This window comes from Penicillium soppii (genome assembly GCF_028829465.1).
Source record: "Penicillium soppii strain IBT 18220 chromosome Unknown utg000005l, whole genome shotgun sequence".
NCBI lineage: Eukaryota > Fungi > Ascomycota > Eurotiomycetes > Eurotiales > Aspergillaceae > Penicillium > Penicillium soppii.
The window spans coordinates 2,946,553-2,959,062 of record NW_026643235.1 but is presented as its reverse complement, the minus strand read 5'-3'; the positions used below and the strand labels follow the sequence as shown (position 1 = coordinate 2,959,062).

The 12,510-nt window shown below is 47.9% G+C and overlaps 4 protein-coding genes across 4 annotated transcripts; 1 reads left to right on the top strand and 3 right to left on the bottom strand.

Annotated features, from left to right (window-relative positions):
- Positions 1-836: 836 nt before the first annotated feature.
- N7529_006557 (uncharacterized protein) lies at positions 837-4,172 on the top strand (the record flags this gene model as incomplete). Its single annotated transcript, XM_057242084.1, has 2 exons — positions 837-1,157; positions 1,209-4,172. 2 exons carry the CDS (start codon positions 837-839, stop codon positions 4,170-4,172), a joined length of 3,285 nt encoding a protein of 1,094 aa, XP_057097443.1.
- A 422-nt stretch (positions 4,173-4,594) lies between these two features.
- On the bottom strand, positions 4,595-6,080 carry N7529_006556 (CAZyme family GH18; the record flags this gene model as incomplete). The annotated part of the gene is made up of 4 exons (XM_057242083.1): positions 4,595-4,928; positions 4,991-5,594; positions 5,652-5,944; positions 6,004-6,080. 4 exons carry the CDS (start codon positions 6,078-6,080, stop codon positions 4,595-4,597), a joined length of 1,308 nt encoding a protein of 435 aa, XP_057097442.1.
- Positions 6,081-6,989: 909 nt separating this feature from the next.
- pigc (phosphatidylinositol N-acetylglucosaminyltransferase) lies at positions 6,990-8,561 on the bottom strand (the record flags this gene model as incomplete). Its single annotated transcript, XM_057242082.1, has 2 exons — positions 6,990-8,167; positions 8,234-8,561. The coding sequence occupies 2 exons, from the start codon at positions 8,559-8,561 to the stop codon at positions 6,990-6,992; spliced, it is 1,506 nt and encodes a 501-aa protein (XP_057097441.1).
- Positions 8,562-10,774: 2,213 nt separating this feature from the next.
- N7529_006554 (polysaccharide deacetylase family protein) lies at positions 10,775-12,383 on the bottom strand (the record flags this gene model as incomplete). The annotated part of the gene is made up of 3 exons (XM_057242081.1): positions 10,775-11,094; positions 11,157-11,242; positions 11,302-12,383. 3 exons carry the CDS (start codon positions 12,381-12,383, stop codon positions 10,775-10,777), a joined length of 1,488 nt encoding a protein of 495 aa, XP_057097440.1.
- Between the last annotated feature and the right edge of the window lie 127 nt (positions 12,384-12,510).

The following is a 12,510-nucleotide window of genomic DNA, read 5'->3' as shown; positions in this document are numbered from 1 at the left end:
TTGTTTGTTCTCGTTCCGCTCATTTATCTCGTGTTGAGGATGCTCGAACTCGCCGTGATGCGATGTATCCGGGAACGATTTCCGCACCGAGGAAGAGAGCGAGTGCGGCTTTTTGGACCAGAGCGACAACTCCGTGCTTGGATTAACCTACGGCGTGAGCAATTTCTGGAAGATGAGAAGCGTTGGTGGCAGAGGCGGCGAGCGAGGTACTAGACGAACTGCAACAATCAAAGGGGCATTTATCACGGATGGGGCATCTTGCGGAAACCAACAGCATGACTCGCTATCTCTCAGATCTCGATTGAAAGTCGAGCGAGATGAAAGGTCTATCCAGATCCCTTCAAATAAGTACCGGGTAGCTTGGATTTACGACCAGCGTGAGTGAATGCTCTTTTGAATACACCGAAGATGATTTCTTCTCAAGTCACAGGCTGGCTATGACATCCCATATTATTTTCATGAAGTTTTTATGTTAAACTAGGTGTCAATTCATCAATTATCCCATAAGATTCGCTATGTATGCGCAAATTTTGCATCCTGTTCTGCTCGGTTTACTTATCCGCAGTTAATTTCGGATACCCGAGAGCAACATCACCATTAATTATTCAGGATCTGTGGTCGGTTGGCGGCCTTGTGGAGCAGATTATTTGCTAATTACACATGCAACTAATACACAGCTTTATGACCAAGTCAACAACAACTGAAAATGTTCTGAAGATCAAAACCCGGGGTAAAGCGTTTTCCGGGGCAACAAACCGGAAACCCGGAAAAGCACCCGTGGGATTATTAACCCGACGTGGGGATTTTGCCATATAAAGCTATCGTGAACGAACACAATGGTGGATTCGAAAACTGCAAAAATGGCTACAGTCACTCTAACAGCTACTGAAGGGGGCGTGAAGCCACTTCAGACCAAAGATATTGCGACTCGCCTTCTCAACGGTACACTCCATTCCCAGTGGCCCGATTTTGAACAATTCGCGACCATTGATGGCCTATTAAAATCACATGCTGCTCAGCCAGATGAGGGAAATCATCCCTTGGTATGCTATCCAATTCGTGCGGCAGCCGACTTCGAGGAGCATACAGCCGGGGATCTTGATCGATATACCGATGTTGCTGTCCGCTATTACATGCAACAGGGTCTTGCTCCCGCTGTAAGAATTCTACATCTTTCTGCATCAAATATAACTAATGAATTTAACTAGGACCCGAGTCTCGAGAAAGCACCTGTCATTGCTACCCTTGTCGGGTCCAGCTTCGAGGCTGTAGTGACTATGTTTGCGTTAAATCGCCTCGGCTACGCTGTGCTTTTCTTGTCCACGCGTCTCACAGCACCAGCATATGCACGACTTATGGACATGGCAAACTGCAATCAAATCATCAACACAAAGCAACATCAGCAAGTCGTCACAGAAATTTGTGCCCAGCGTCCTAGTTGTAGTAGCTTCTCTCAGCTACAGAGAGAGAACTGGTTTAATCGCCCTGCCAGTTTCCCTCGCTACCAGCGACCAAACGTTGATCCATCACGAGAAGGCAAGAAAGTTGCCTGGATCTTGCATTCATCTGGTAGTACCGGTTTCCCAAAGCCGATTTTCCTATCTAATCTTCAAACTCTGGCCAATTTCCGCAAGAGCTTTGGTCTGCGTCTTTTCACAATCAGCCCACTATTCCATTCACATGCCCTGATGGAGCTTGGGCGGGCGTTCTTTACCAGAGCACCTGCGTATCTCGGAAACCACTCCCTGCCTGTCACATATCAGAACCTTTTCGACGCCCTTCAGGTGGCCAAGCCACAGCAAATCAGCGCCGTGCCATACGTCATCAAATTACTGGCCGAGAGACAGGAAGGAATCCAAGCACTGGCAAGCCCGAAGCTCGTGCTTTATGGTGGCTCCAGCTGCCCCGATGATCTTGGCGACCGTCTTGTTGCGCAAGGAGTAAATTTGGTCGGCAACTACGGGGCTACGGAAACAGGTCAAATTATGACTTCTTTCCGGTCTCCTGGAGATAATGAGTGGCAGTACATGAGACTTCATCGCCCTGTTGCCGACCTCACTTTGATGGACGAGATCTCTCCTGGTGTCTTCGAATGCGTTGCCTTAGATGGTCTGCCAAGCAAGGGCCCTTCAAACTCGAAACCACCATACAGCGCAAAGAACCCCGAGAACAGTTTCAGAACGGCCGATTTGTTTACCAGGCATCCTGACCCTGAGAAGAGTAACTACTATAAGTATTTGAGCAGATTGGACGATCGAATCACGCTGGTCAACGGTGAAAAGGTTCTTCCTGTACCGATTGAGGGCCGCGTCAGAGAAGAGCCTATTGTGAGCGATTGTGTCGTGTTTGGGTTCCAACGAACTGTTCCTGGAGCTTTGATCTTCCGCGCTCCCGGCAAGGTGGAGCATTTGAGCGATGATGAATTTCTGGAAGCTATCTGGCCAGCTGTTGAAGCTGCAAATGCTCGTGCTGAAACGTTTTCTCGCATTCCAAAAGAATTGGTCGTGATCAAAGGCGCTGATGTTGTATACGCCAAAACCGACAAAGGCACATGTATCCGGGCTCAAGTATACCAACAATTTGAAGAAGATATCAAACAAGCGTATGCCAAGTTTGAAGGAAGCGACCAGAAACGAGGCACGCTTGCACTGAGCGTGCCCGAACTGGAAACCTGGCTCCTTTCAAGATTCAGCGAAGACTTGGGCGTGCCACTTCCTGGAGCCGAGACTGACATCTTCTCCGCTGGTGTCGACAGTCTGCAGACCACGCAGATCTGGAGGTACATTGTACGCGATATTGATATTGGCGAACAAGGGAATCGGCTATCTCAAAACATCGTGTTCGAGAAAGGCACTATCAGAGCGTTGGCTAAGCATCTATATCAGATGAGAACCGGCCAGGAGTTTGAAAAGGAAGATGAGCTGGCCATCATGCATGAATTGATCGAAAAGTATTCACACTTCACCCAACACTTCCCAGCTATTACTCAACAACCGCAAACCGAAGTGATAATGGTCACTGGTGCGACAGGTAACCTCGGAGCCTTCATTGTGGCAGAATTATTGAAGCGACCAACGGTATCCGAGGTATGGGCACTTGTGCGCGCACCAGGTCAAGCAGCAGCAGGAGCCCGTCTTTATAAATCGCTGGCTGATCGCAAAATCGTTCTCACCGACGAAGAAGCTGCAAAACTTCACGCCGTTCCCAGCGACTTGTCACAATCTAACCTCGGACTCAACGATCACATCCTCCGGCACTTGCTGTCATCATTGACATGCGTGATCCACAGCGCCTGGGCTGTCAACTTCAACTTGGGCGTGCGATCCTTCGAACAACAGCATATCCGCGGAACATACAATCTCATTAATCTCTGTCTACGCTCTTCTCTGCCTCTCCCCGCACGATTCTTCTTCTGCTCTAGTGTGAGTGCCGCAAGCAACACCCCCAAACCAGCTTCGATTCCCGAGACCATGATCGAGGATTTGAACCACGCACAGAAGATGGGATATGGCAGGTCAAAATTGGTCACTGAGCATATCACCCGCAACGCCATGCGCCAGACTGGCATGCAGGCCCGAGTACTGAGAATCGGCCAGTTGGGTGGTGATACTGTCGGTGCACAGTGGAATGAGACCGAAGCTATAGCACTCATGTTCCGCAGTGCGCTGACAACGGGCGCATTGCCGGAGTTGAGCGAAACCCCCAGCTGGTTGCCCGTTGATCAATGTGGCCTGGCAATCTCGGATATTGCTATGAATACTGCGTCTGCCTCTTCTGATGCTAATTTGGTATATCATTTGGTGAATCCTAAGGTGTTCAGCTGGAAGAGGGACCTACTCCCTGCTTTGAAGAATGGGTCTGCACTGCCCGACTTCGAGGTCGTATCCCCACAGGAATGGCTTCGAAGACTGGCAAGCAGTGAGCAAGACCCGGAGAAGAACCCCAGTATCAAACTCATTGATTTCTGGCAATCTAAATACGCAAATCATGGCCAGCAACCAGCAGGTGCTTTGGCTCCGGAGCAAGAACAGCAAAACGAGGCTGGTCTTTCTTTCGATACTGGCCTCACCATCCAAGACTGCCCCTCTTTGGCGCTGGTGGATGATCCAGTTAGTGTGGGTTTGATCCAGCGTTATATTGAGACTTGGATGAAGCGATGGACTAGTACATAAATAAGGACAACAACAAGAAATGACTATTTGATTGAACCCCCAAGCCTAGTCTTTCCAGCCTCACGGTCGCCTTCACGCTTGAGTCTTGAGTAACAATAAACCATACTCAGCTTCATCCTTGAACCTATATCTATGGGCTAGATAGATCGCTAGTTGTTTTGTGCCCCTTTGAGTGTGTTTTATACATTCTACATATAATTGGGCGATGATTCGTTCAAGGTTTTGAGTGGGATCCTGCCGGGTGAGAATGGGAAAGCAAAAGAGGTAATAATCCTGAATCATGAACAGCTAGAAAGGTAGAAAATTAAATATCGATTTAGAAATAGCATGGTATGATCCATTTACTATATCCAATTTCATCTCATAGCTTCCAGGCCATGGCTCTGGCAATTTATGTCAGAACGAGTAAGCTTAATTGCGAACTAGGTTGCCTTGGCCTTAGTAGACTCAGACTTGATACCCTGCTGCATAGCATTCAGGTGTTCGAACTTATAGGTATCCTCGCCCAAGCTCCAGGCCATGATACCGCCGAGCTTCTTCGCTTCGACAATGTCCTTGAACTTGCGGGCAATCAGGGCCGGGGTATCCCATGTCCAGAAGATGTTGTTCTCCTTGTCGAAGTAGTACTGGCCGCCAGCCTCTTCATCTGTCTTGCCATCCTTCTCGGCCTTGCGCCACGAGTCGATGATCGAGACACCCTTGCAGGTGCCGTAGTCAGAAAGACAGCCAGCTTGGCAGAAGTCGTCACCAGTGCCACTATTAAGTAATGTCAGTTTGAAACACAAGTGTTAGTTGGGGATATGAAACTTAACACTGACCAGTTACCATAAGCGCTGCAGCATTGGCCATCGGGGCACTTGGAGGCTTCAGCGAAACCACACTTTCCATTTGTGGTGGTCTTCAGATCCTTAGGGGCTTCCGCAACATTGCTGGCCTCGAAAGTCAAAGCGCCAGATTTACCATTATCAGTTCCATCATCATTCTCAAGCTTGACAAGCTTGCAGCCGAGAGGGTTCTCGTCACAGTCGGAATCAGGATCGGTGGTGAACCATTTAGCATAGAAAGCGAAGCCAAGGTTTAACTTCTCAGGAGGAGCGCCGATATCGAGGTACTCGTTGATGGTGTCCAGGGATCCCTGGACGGAGGTATGGTGATTGGTAACATTGTCACGGCGGTTGGTCAGGTCGTAGCTCATGACGTTAACCATATCTACAGATTTGAAAATCTTGGGGCCCTGCTCCTTGGTGAAGGCAATGAAGTCCTGCTTGCGACCAGGCACAGCGATGGACAGAGTCTTGTTTCCGATGGCCTCGCGGACAGCTTCGAGGAACTTGGGGTAGGTTTCGATCTCGTCAACCTTCTCCGAGTTCGGTACATCTCTGTAGTCTTGACCGTTACCACCGGGGTATTCCCAATCAATGTCTATATTCAATTGTTATTATTCTGATGCGATCCAATTCAAGTCACAGTTTGTCTTACCAACACCATCAAATCCGTTGGAATCAAGCATAGCGGCGACATTCTTCGCATAGCGCGCGCGAGAAGCATCGTCCTTGGCTCCCTCCGAGAAGCCGGAGGTATCACCCCAGCCTCCAATGGCAATCATGAGCTTAGTTTCAGGACTGAAACGCTTGCGCATGGTGTCAGGAGACTCGAATGGCGTGAATGATGGCGGGGAATCCGAGTTAAACAGTTTCGAGGGCGCAAATGCCATGATGGCAGTGTCAATGCCTTGAGTTTGGTCTTGGCTCGGGAGTGCGGCAGTATGGTATCTTGGGATAGCGTCAGCCAGGAGTCCTGAAGTGTATCAATTGCAAATGATCGTCCTTACTCGTCAATATACATGGCAAAGCGGGTGGCTGCCACAGACTGAGCGGCCAACAGGCCAAGTGCAAGGTGTTTAAACATGGTGAATTCTGGTGACTGGCAAAGGGAGAGATCTAGATAGCTCAATTACAAGAGGATCGAATATAATAAACAAAAGAACAAAGACCACCACCTTCAATATGTGGTAAAAAGCAGCTACTAGCCGCGAGCAAAATAAAACGAGGATCAGGGAAGGAAAGAAATAAAAGAATCGGGGAACAGTCGCGTATATAGTGTTGCGGAACGCATGGATACCAAAACATGTTCTCGTGAATGATCGTCGCCTCCATCCTGGTAGACAAGCGCCCGATTCTGCGGCTCAGGCTCTTGCGGGGCATGCAAACCATCCCTTCATTCGGAGAATGCCGCGGGATTAATATGGCCGGGAGACTGCTGAAGAAAGGGAATCAAGTGCTAATAAGGGCCGCGGAATGTGCAAACTATTCAACTTCGATTTGATAGCTGGACGATTAGATAGAGCCAAAATCATCTTATTGCAAGATCTAAATTCCAATTGTTTTGACTTTGTAGGAGGGTTAGTCTCTGCGTGATTAGCGGGCGGGAGGCAAGCGTTAGATCTCGATGCCGGCATGCCAAACTTACCGTGCATTCCCCCCGTAGGCTGCATTCCTCCCTGCGTCACTGGATGTTCTGTTGAAACCCAAATAGTATAGGGCCGAGCCCCGGAAATACCATCCAAGGCTCCCTGTCCCTATCACTCTAAAACATTGGTCACGCTGTGGCCCAATTGGTTGGGACAGGGGCATGGGACCTAAACATGGCAGGACGATCTAATTTAATCAAGGAGGAAAGTTTGTAGAATCAAATCTGGGGACGCCCAGAAATAAGTAGGCTGATCTAGGGGTATAAGCAACAAGGTCAAACAAACGCCTGGGTCTATATTACAATGGCGCCACAATTCATAAAACTTCGAACAGTCAATGGACATTCTTACGTCCAATGGCGCCGAATAATCGGCCTGGCTGGATCCCAGGGACCAATGACTACGTTCTTGTACTTCTGCAAACTGATGAGCCACCAGCTGCATCCGCCCATAACCAAAGCAGTCAGAATACTTCCCAAGACAGACCCGATGATGGCAGCTGCCCATCCGCCACTTAGTGTGACCCCTACAGCGCCACCAGCAACGATCACGAGGGTCAATGTCAAGACCACATGACCGGTCCACGACTTTTGCCGTAATTGCCGCCGAAATATGGGGAACAGCCCAAATACTTCCATCGAAAATAGCATGAGACTGAAGACGTGGGTCGTAGATGGCAGTCGAGATGCAAGCACGGTAGATGCCATCACGGCTGCATTCGTGGACAGAGAAGCAGGAAACTTGGTAGTGGCGCCTGCGCCTTCTCCACTTCCATAGTCGAAGGAAAATATATTCATGATTATAAGCCAGCAGCTCATAGCCCAGATGGAGTCGCTTGCGGTTGATTTGGTGAGAGACTTCAAGATGGGACTGAGACCCAAGAGGGAAAAGTAGATGAGGAAAGCTGATTTGACCGTGGTCAGTCGCTGCCGATTGCGTGGTGATAGCATGGATGTTCTGTGGGTATCCTGCAACACTGGTGCATCGGTACTGCCGAGAATGGACCTGGTTGGCACAGCCAGCGTAGCGTGTTGTTCCGTTGAATGCGTTATTGTGTCTATGCTTTCGCTGAAGTCTGCGCTGTGACGAGACAATCTTTCTTTGGATTCATTACCAGACATCGATAATCCAAGCCCATGAATAGCGCTGGTCTTTGTGTCGTCTGGTTGTAAGTCGTTTACAGGTGCATCTGCGGCGCTGGCAAATGAAGTCGAGCTGGAGCCGTCGTCGCCTCCGGGGATTCGATCGCCGCCTTTCGAGTTTTCTTCGTGCTCTTTCCAAATCCAATTATCCCAGAGAATCCAGCCCACAGCCGTACCGACGCTTCCCCAACACACAATGGAGACAGGGCTCACTCGGTCTTGGACAATCCCAACAAAGCAGCAAACAAAAATGACCACCGAGCATACATGTTGCACGATCACAGTTGAATCAGCCACGAGAGGCCAGAAATCATACGGCCGTACTCGAGGATTGCGCTGGAGATGGTCCAGAAACGTTTCCGTATCAGTGTAATTGTCCGGATCTATAAGCGAACGTCAGTATTGCGCAGTCTATGACTGGGGCCCCTAGCAAGCGCAAAGAAACATACAAGATTGCTTTACCCAAAGCAACTTTTTCCAAGCGCCCTTTCGTTTCCGACGTCTCGGAGCACCGCCCAACTTCTTGCGCAACGCCGCAGCGGAACCAATGTGAGATGCATTGTCGCCATTCAGGGACCGCAGGCTATCTTCATAATTAGCAGGTGCCGAGCGGACCCGTGAGAGAGCCGGCGCAAAGTAAGCATCCTCCGGAGCTAGTCGGTCGGGATCGGGGAGGGACCGCTCGAGTTCAGGAGACTTAGGCCCGGGTGCGTCGTTCGGGTGGATGTCAACGGGATTCGGAGGAGGGAAATGATCTAACAATGGAGGGGACGTCATCGAGCACAGACAGAACTAGCATCGGGACATGGCGTGAAAATAAATTGAGCCCGTTGAATTGCTGTTACTGGGGAAGTGACACCTGGGCAGCTTGTTGTACCTTGTAAACGCAAACGCGCAATCCGCACGTGGTGGCTGATTCAGCGGTTATCTATATACACGTGATTCCATCAGCCCTTAATGTCCTGGATGTCTCTCCCATTTGTTTCCAAACTAAAGTGATGAGGGAAAGATTTTGTTTCAATAGCTGCTGTCTATGACATGTGGCTTTATAGATTTATATGGTATAAGCAAAACTGATGTTTACATTTCATAAATTCTCCACAATATATTTGAATATGTGTAGTTTGACGAATTTGTCCATAGTTCACAATATATATATCATCGCTTTTTGGCCAAACCAAGACTGCTCTTTAGCCACAGTGGTGTCTATTTTCTCAGCCTCTTCATATCTCTCCTCCAGCAGTAGGGCAAATTCGCGTTTTTGTTGGTCTATGAAAGTAGTAGAAACTTGCTTTGTTTCGATAACAACCACATTTAGAGCCGTGTTAGACTCCGATCCGTACGTAGGACAACGAATAATCTGGTCGATTAGATAATTCATATGGATTGCTTCCAAGGTTTCCGCGCCATGTCACGGTGTTTCATCCCATGTTGGTGGGCAAATAGCAACAGCATGTTGATTTTCCAGCGAGCATTGTCCTCGTTCAACCAATCGAGCGTGTAGGGCATCGCCAGCCATTTGGAAGATATCAACTATGTGTTTGGTTACTAGAATTCTCCTATTCGACTTGTCATTGGAATTTAAAGACCGAATAATACCAAATAATCTAAAGACAGAATTGCGCGACTATATAGGCTCACTATGAGCTCCTAAAATTCATCGCCCAACTCGTTTCCTTATCCTATATACCATGGTGAACGCTTCCTTATAATGACTTCATGTTACTAATAGTGATAGTATACTAAAAATGCTACTGCACCCGAGCCCTCCTTTAGAGATGCAGAAATACACTCTACTGCACGGATAGGATATACTGAGTGTTAAAGAGGCTCTAATATCTTGACTGCCGAGAACGCGAAATCCCGTTTGTCTTGAGCAGTAGCTCTGATTACAGCGTTGATTTGCATCACTAGTGTTACAGCGTTGATTTGTATCACTAGTGCAGATTAAAGTATAGTGTTATTAGAACTAGCAAGGCTTTTGGAAACGATTTCTTAAAAGAGCATTAGATCTCATCGCTTTCTTTTAGCAATGAGCTGATACGATTACTTCGTTCCAACCAGAGTAGTAGCGTCGACCAACGTCATACAAAGAATTTTCATCAGTTGTCGACTGATAAGTACAATAATTTAAAAAAACCAACCAGCCAATTTGGCCCATTAGAATTCGGAAAATGGATATGCTTGCCGTAAGATAGTAAAGTTGAGATCACTTGCTTCTCGCGCAAAAAATGCCAGGAAGATCAGTAAAAAGCAATTACAGACACTGCATTGCTTTCTTAAGGAGTAGGAAGTATCTTCTGGCTGTTACGTCTCAGGGTACTTACTCTCTGAGCTAGCAAAAAGGCATCCGTAATATAGACAAATCATTCGTGCGCTTCCGCTATTGATGAAATGAGTCTCTGAAGGTTTCAAAAGTAATCAGGGGAGAAACAAGGAAGAATTTTGAAATAGGCATAGTGGTAGTAAAGCAGTGGTCGCCAACAAGATGATGGCACATGTACGTTCTAAGTTTTCCCTAGAGTCTAGAAGAAGGAATTTTTTCAGAGGCAATACGAAATACCATTCATGCGTATGAGGCCCAACTTGATTGGAAATTAGCCAAAATCTTCATATTCCCAGGTGTGCCGTCAGGAGATTTTTCAGCTGGCACTGCATTGTCATCTCCAACATGTGAGGTAGCCTTAATTAATGGGATTTCGCGCTATAGTTGCATCTATCCCACGTTTGGAGCCTCATTACATCGATTTTCCAATTACTAAAGCAAACTTTGATTACATTTTACGTTAAAAGAGACGTCACTACGATGACTACAGAAAAGCACGTTATTATCTTATAGATAAAGCTGATAATTCCGATTGGACAGTATCGGAGTAGACCATTGGTCGGATGGCGACAACGCACCAATTAGGACAGAGATTTTACTCTAAGGATATATATACAGGAAAGCTCCTGGTATGAGTTTTGAACAAATTCACGATCCCAAATACTCACAGTGGTGGAGCAGACACATCCTCCAAACACTGATCAATGCGCATGATCTCGTATCCCGCACCCTTGACATGTTGAATGAGCTGTGGCAGGTATCCGATGGTAGTCGGGTGTAGGTAATGCATAACAGCAAGGTTCCCACCCTTGCTAACATCGCGATAGAAAGCTTCGAGCTGCTTCTCTGGGGTGGAAGTGTTTGCCCATAGCCAATCTTCGACATCCACACTCCAGTTCACGATGTACGGGTTTGGAATATGGCGTGCTAGCTGCTGGCGCAGACGGGCAGCTACCGTCCCAAATGGAGGGCGGAAGTACGAAGCTGCAGACAAGCACCGTGTCAGAAGTATTTCTCCCGTTCTTGGGGGGAGGGGGCTGACTTACATCCAATGCCCAGCTGTTCTTTGAACACTTGCACAGTCTGTATGATTTCGTCGTCAATCTCACGGATAGTTTGCAGCGCTTCCATCCTTGGCCATAGTCAGCATAGTCATGAACAAGTGAAACACAATTGCTATGGTAGACTCACTTTGGATGGGTGTTTGAATGGAGCGCAACCTGGTGGCCCTTTTTCAACATCTCCTTATAGAACGTCGAGAAATTGCTCGATGGATCCCTTAGTCCTGCCCCAACCACAAAGAAAGTAACCCGCACATTCTCCTCATCCAGGATACGCATGATCTGTTGAGAAAACTGTGGCTGGCCATCATCGATTCCGAATGCAAATGAGTTTGGTCGAGAGCAACGAAGAACTAATCGTCCGCTTGGAAGCTTTCCCGGCAAGTGAAAATGGCCATTCTCGGGAGATGGCGGTGGAACCGATGGCACGATTTCGACACAATGCAGTGTGATAGGTTCCTGGGTATAGAAACCGTTGAAGGAAACAGACACCACGCGATTGAAATCAATCTCAAAGTGGGTAAGCGGGATATAGAGCTCACGGCGTCCTGGTGGGATTTCAACAGTCTCATTAGAGTACTTGAGCCGGCTGTTTCTGGGATTGCCGATGTTTCGATGTTTCTTGCTCTTTCTATCCGTGTCCATGTCAACCTCGTTGTCCCAATCCTCATCCCAGTCCTCATCATCATCCCCATCTTCATCCCCGCCAGATGCTTCAGAGCGGGGATGCATGACGTATCGATCTGCTTGAACGGAATCGGCCACGCTAGGGAAGGGGCTGCGGCGTGGGTTGCATTCGTCATTGTGCTGGTTCAAAGAGACGCTGAATTGATCGGTACCCTCAAAGACAACATGGAGAAACTCGTTGTACCATGGAACTAGACTATAGCAGAGATGGTTATCGAACTGTGTGTGGAAATTTTGGTCGGGATCTGTTGGAAAAAGACGAATGAAGCCTGGTTCATGTTGCACTGAGAGGTTCTCGCCTGAGCCATGCCAGAATCCGAGATCATTGTGAGTTGGGTTCTGGAAAGTGTCAATGACTAAAGGGAGTCTTGAATTTTGGTTTTGCGATGTGTTGAGTCCCTTCGAGCCGTTGATTGTGAGGCCTCGCAGTTCATTCCAGTGGTCGTGCTCGTTGTTGTGGTAGAGAGCTGTGGTAGGGAGCAGATAAAGAGCGATAGCAAAAGACCCCATAAATAGCCGATGCATAATGAAGAGTCAATTTGAAATTAAAGAATGTTCGTTAGTCAGTTAAGTATTGTCGAAGTAGGATTGATCAACCTCTCTCTGTTAATTCTTGGAAGAACCAGGAGCGAGTCTACTCCCAGGGCAGGAG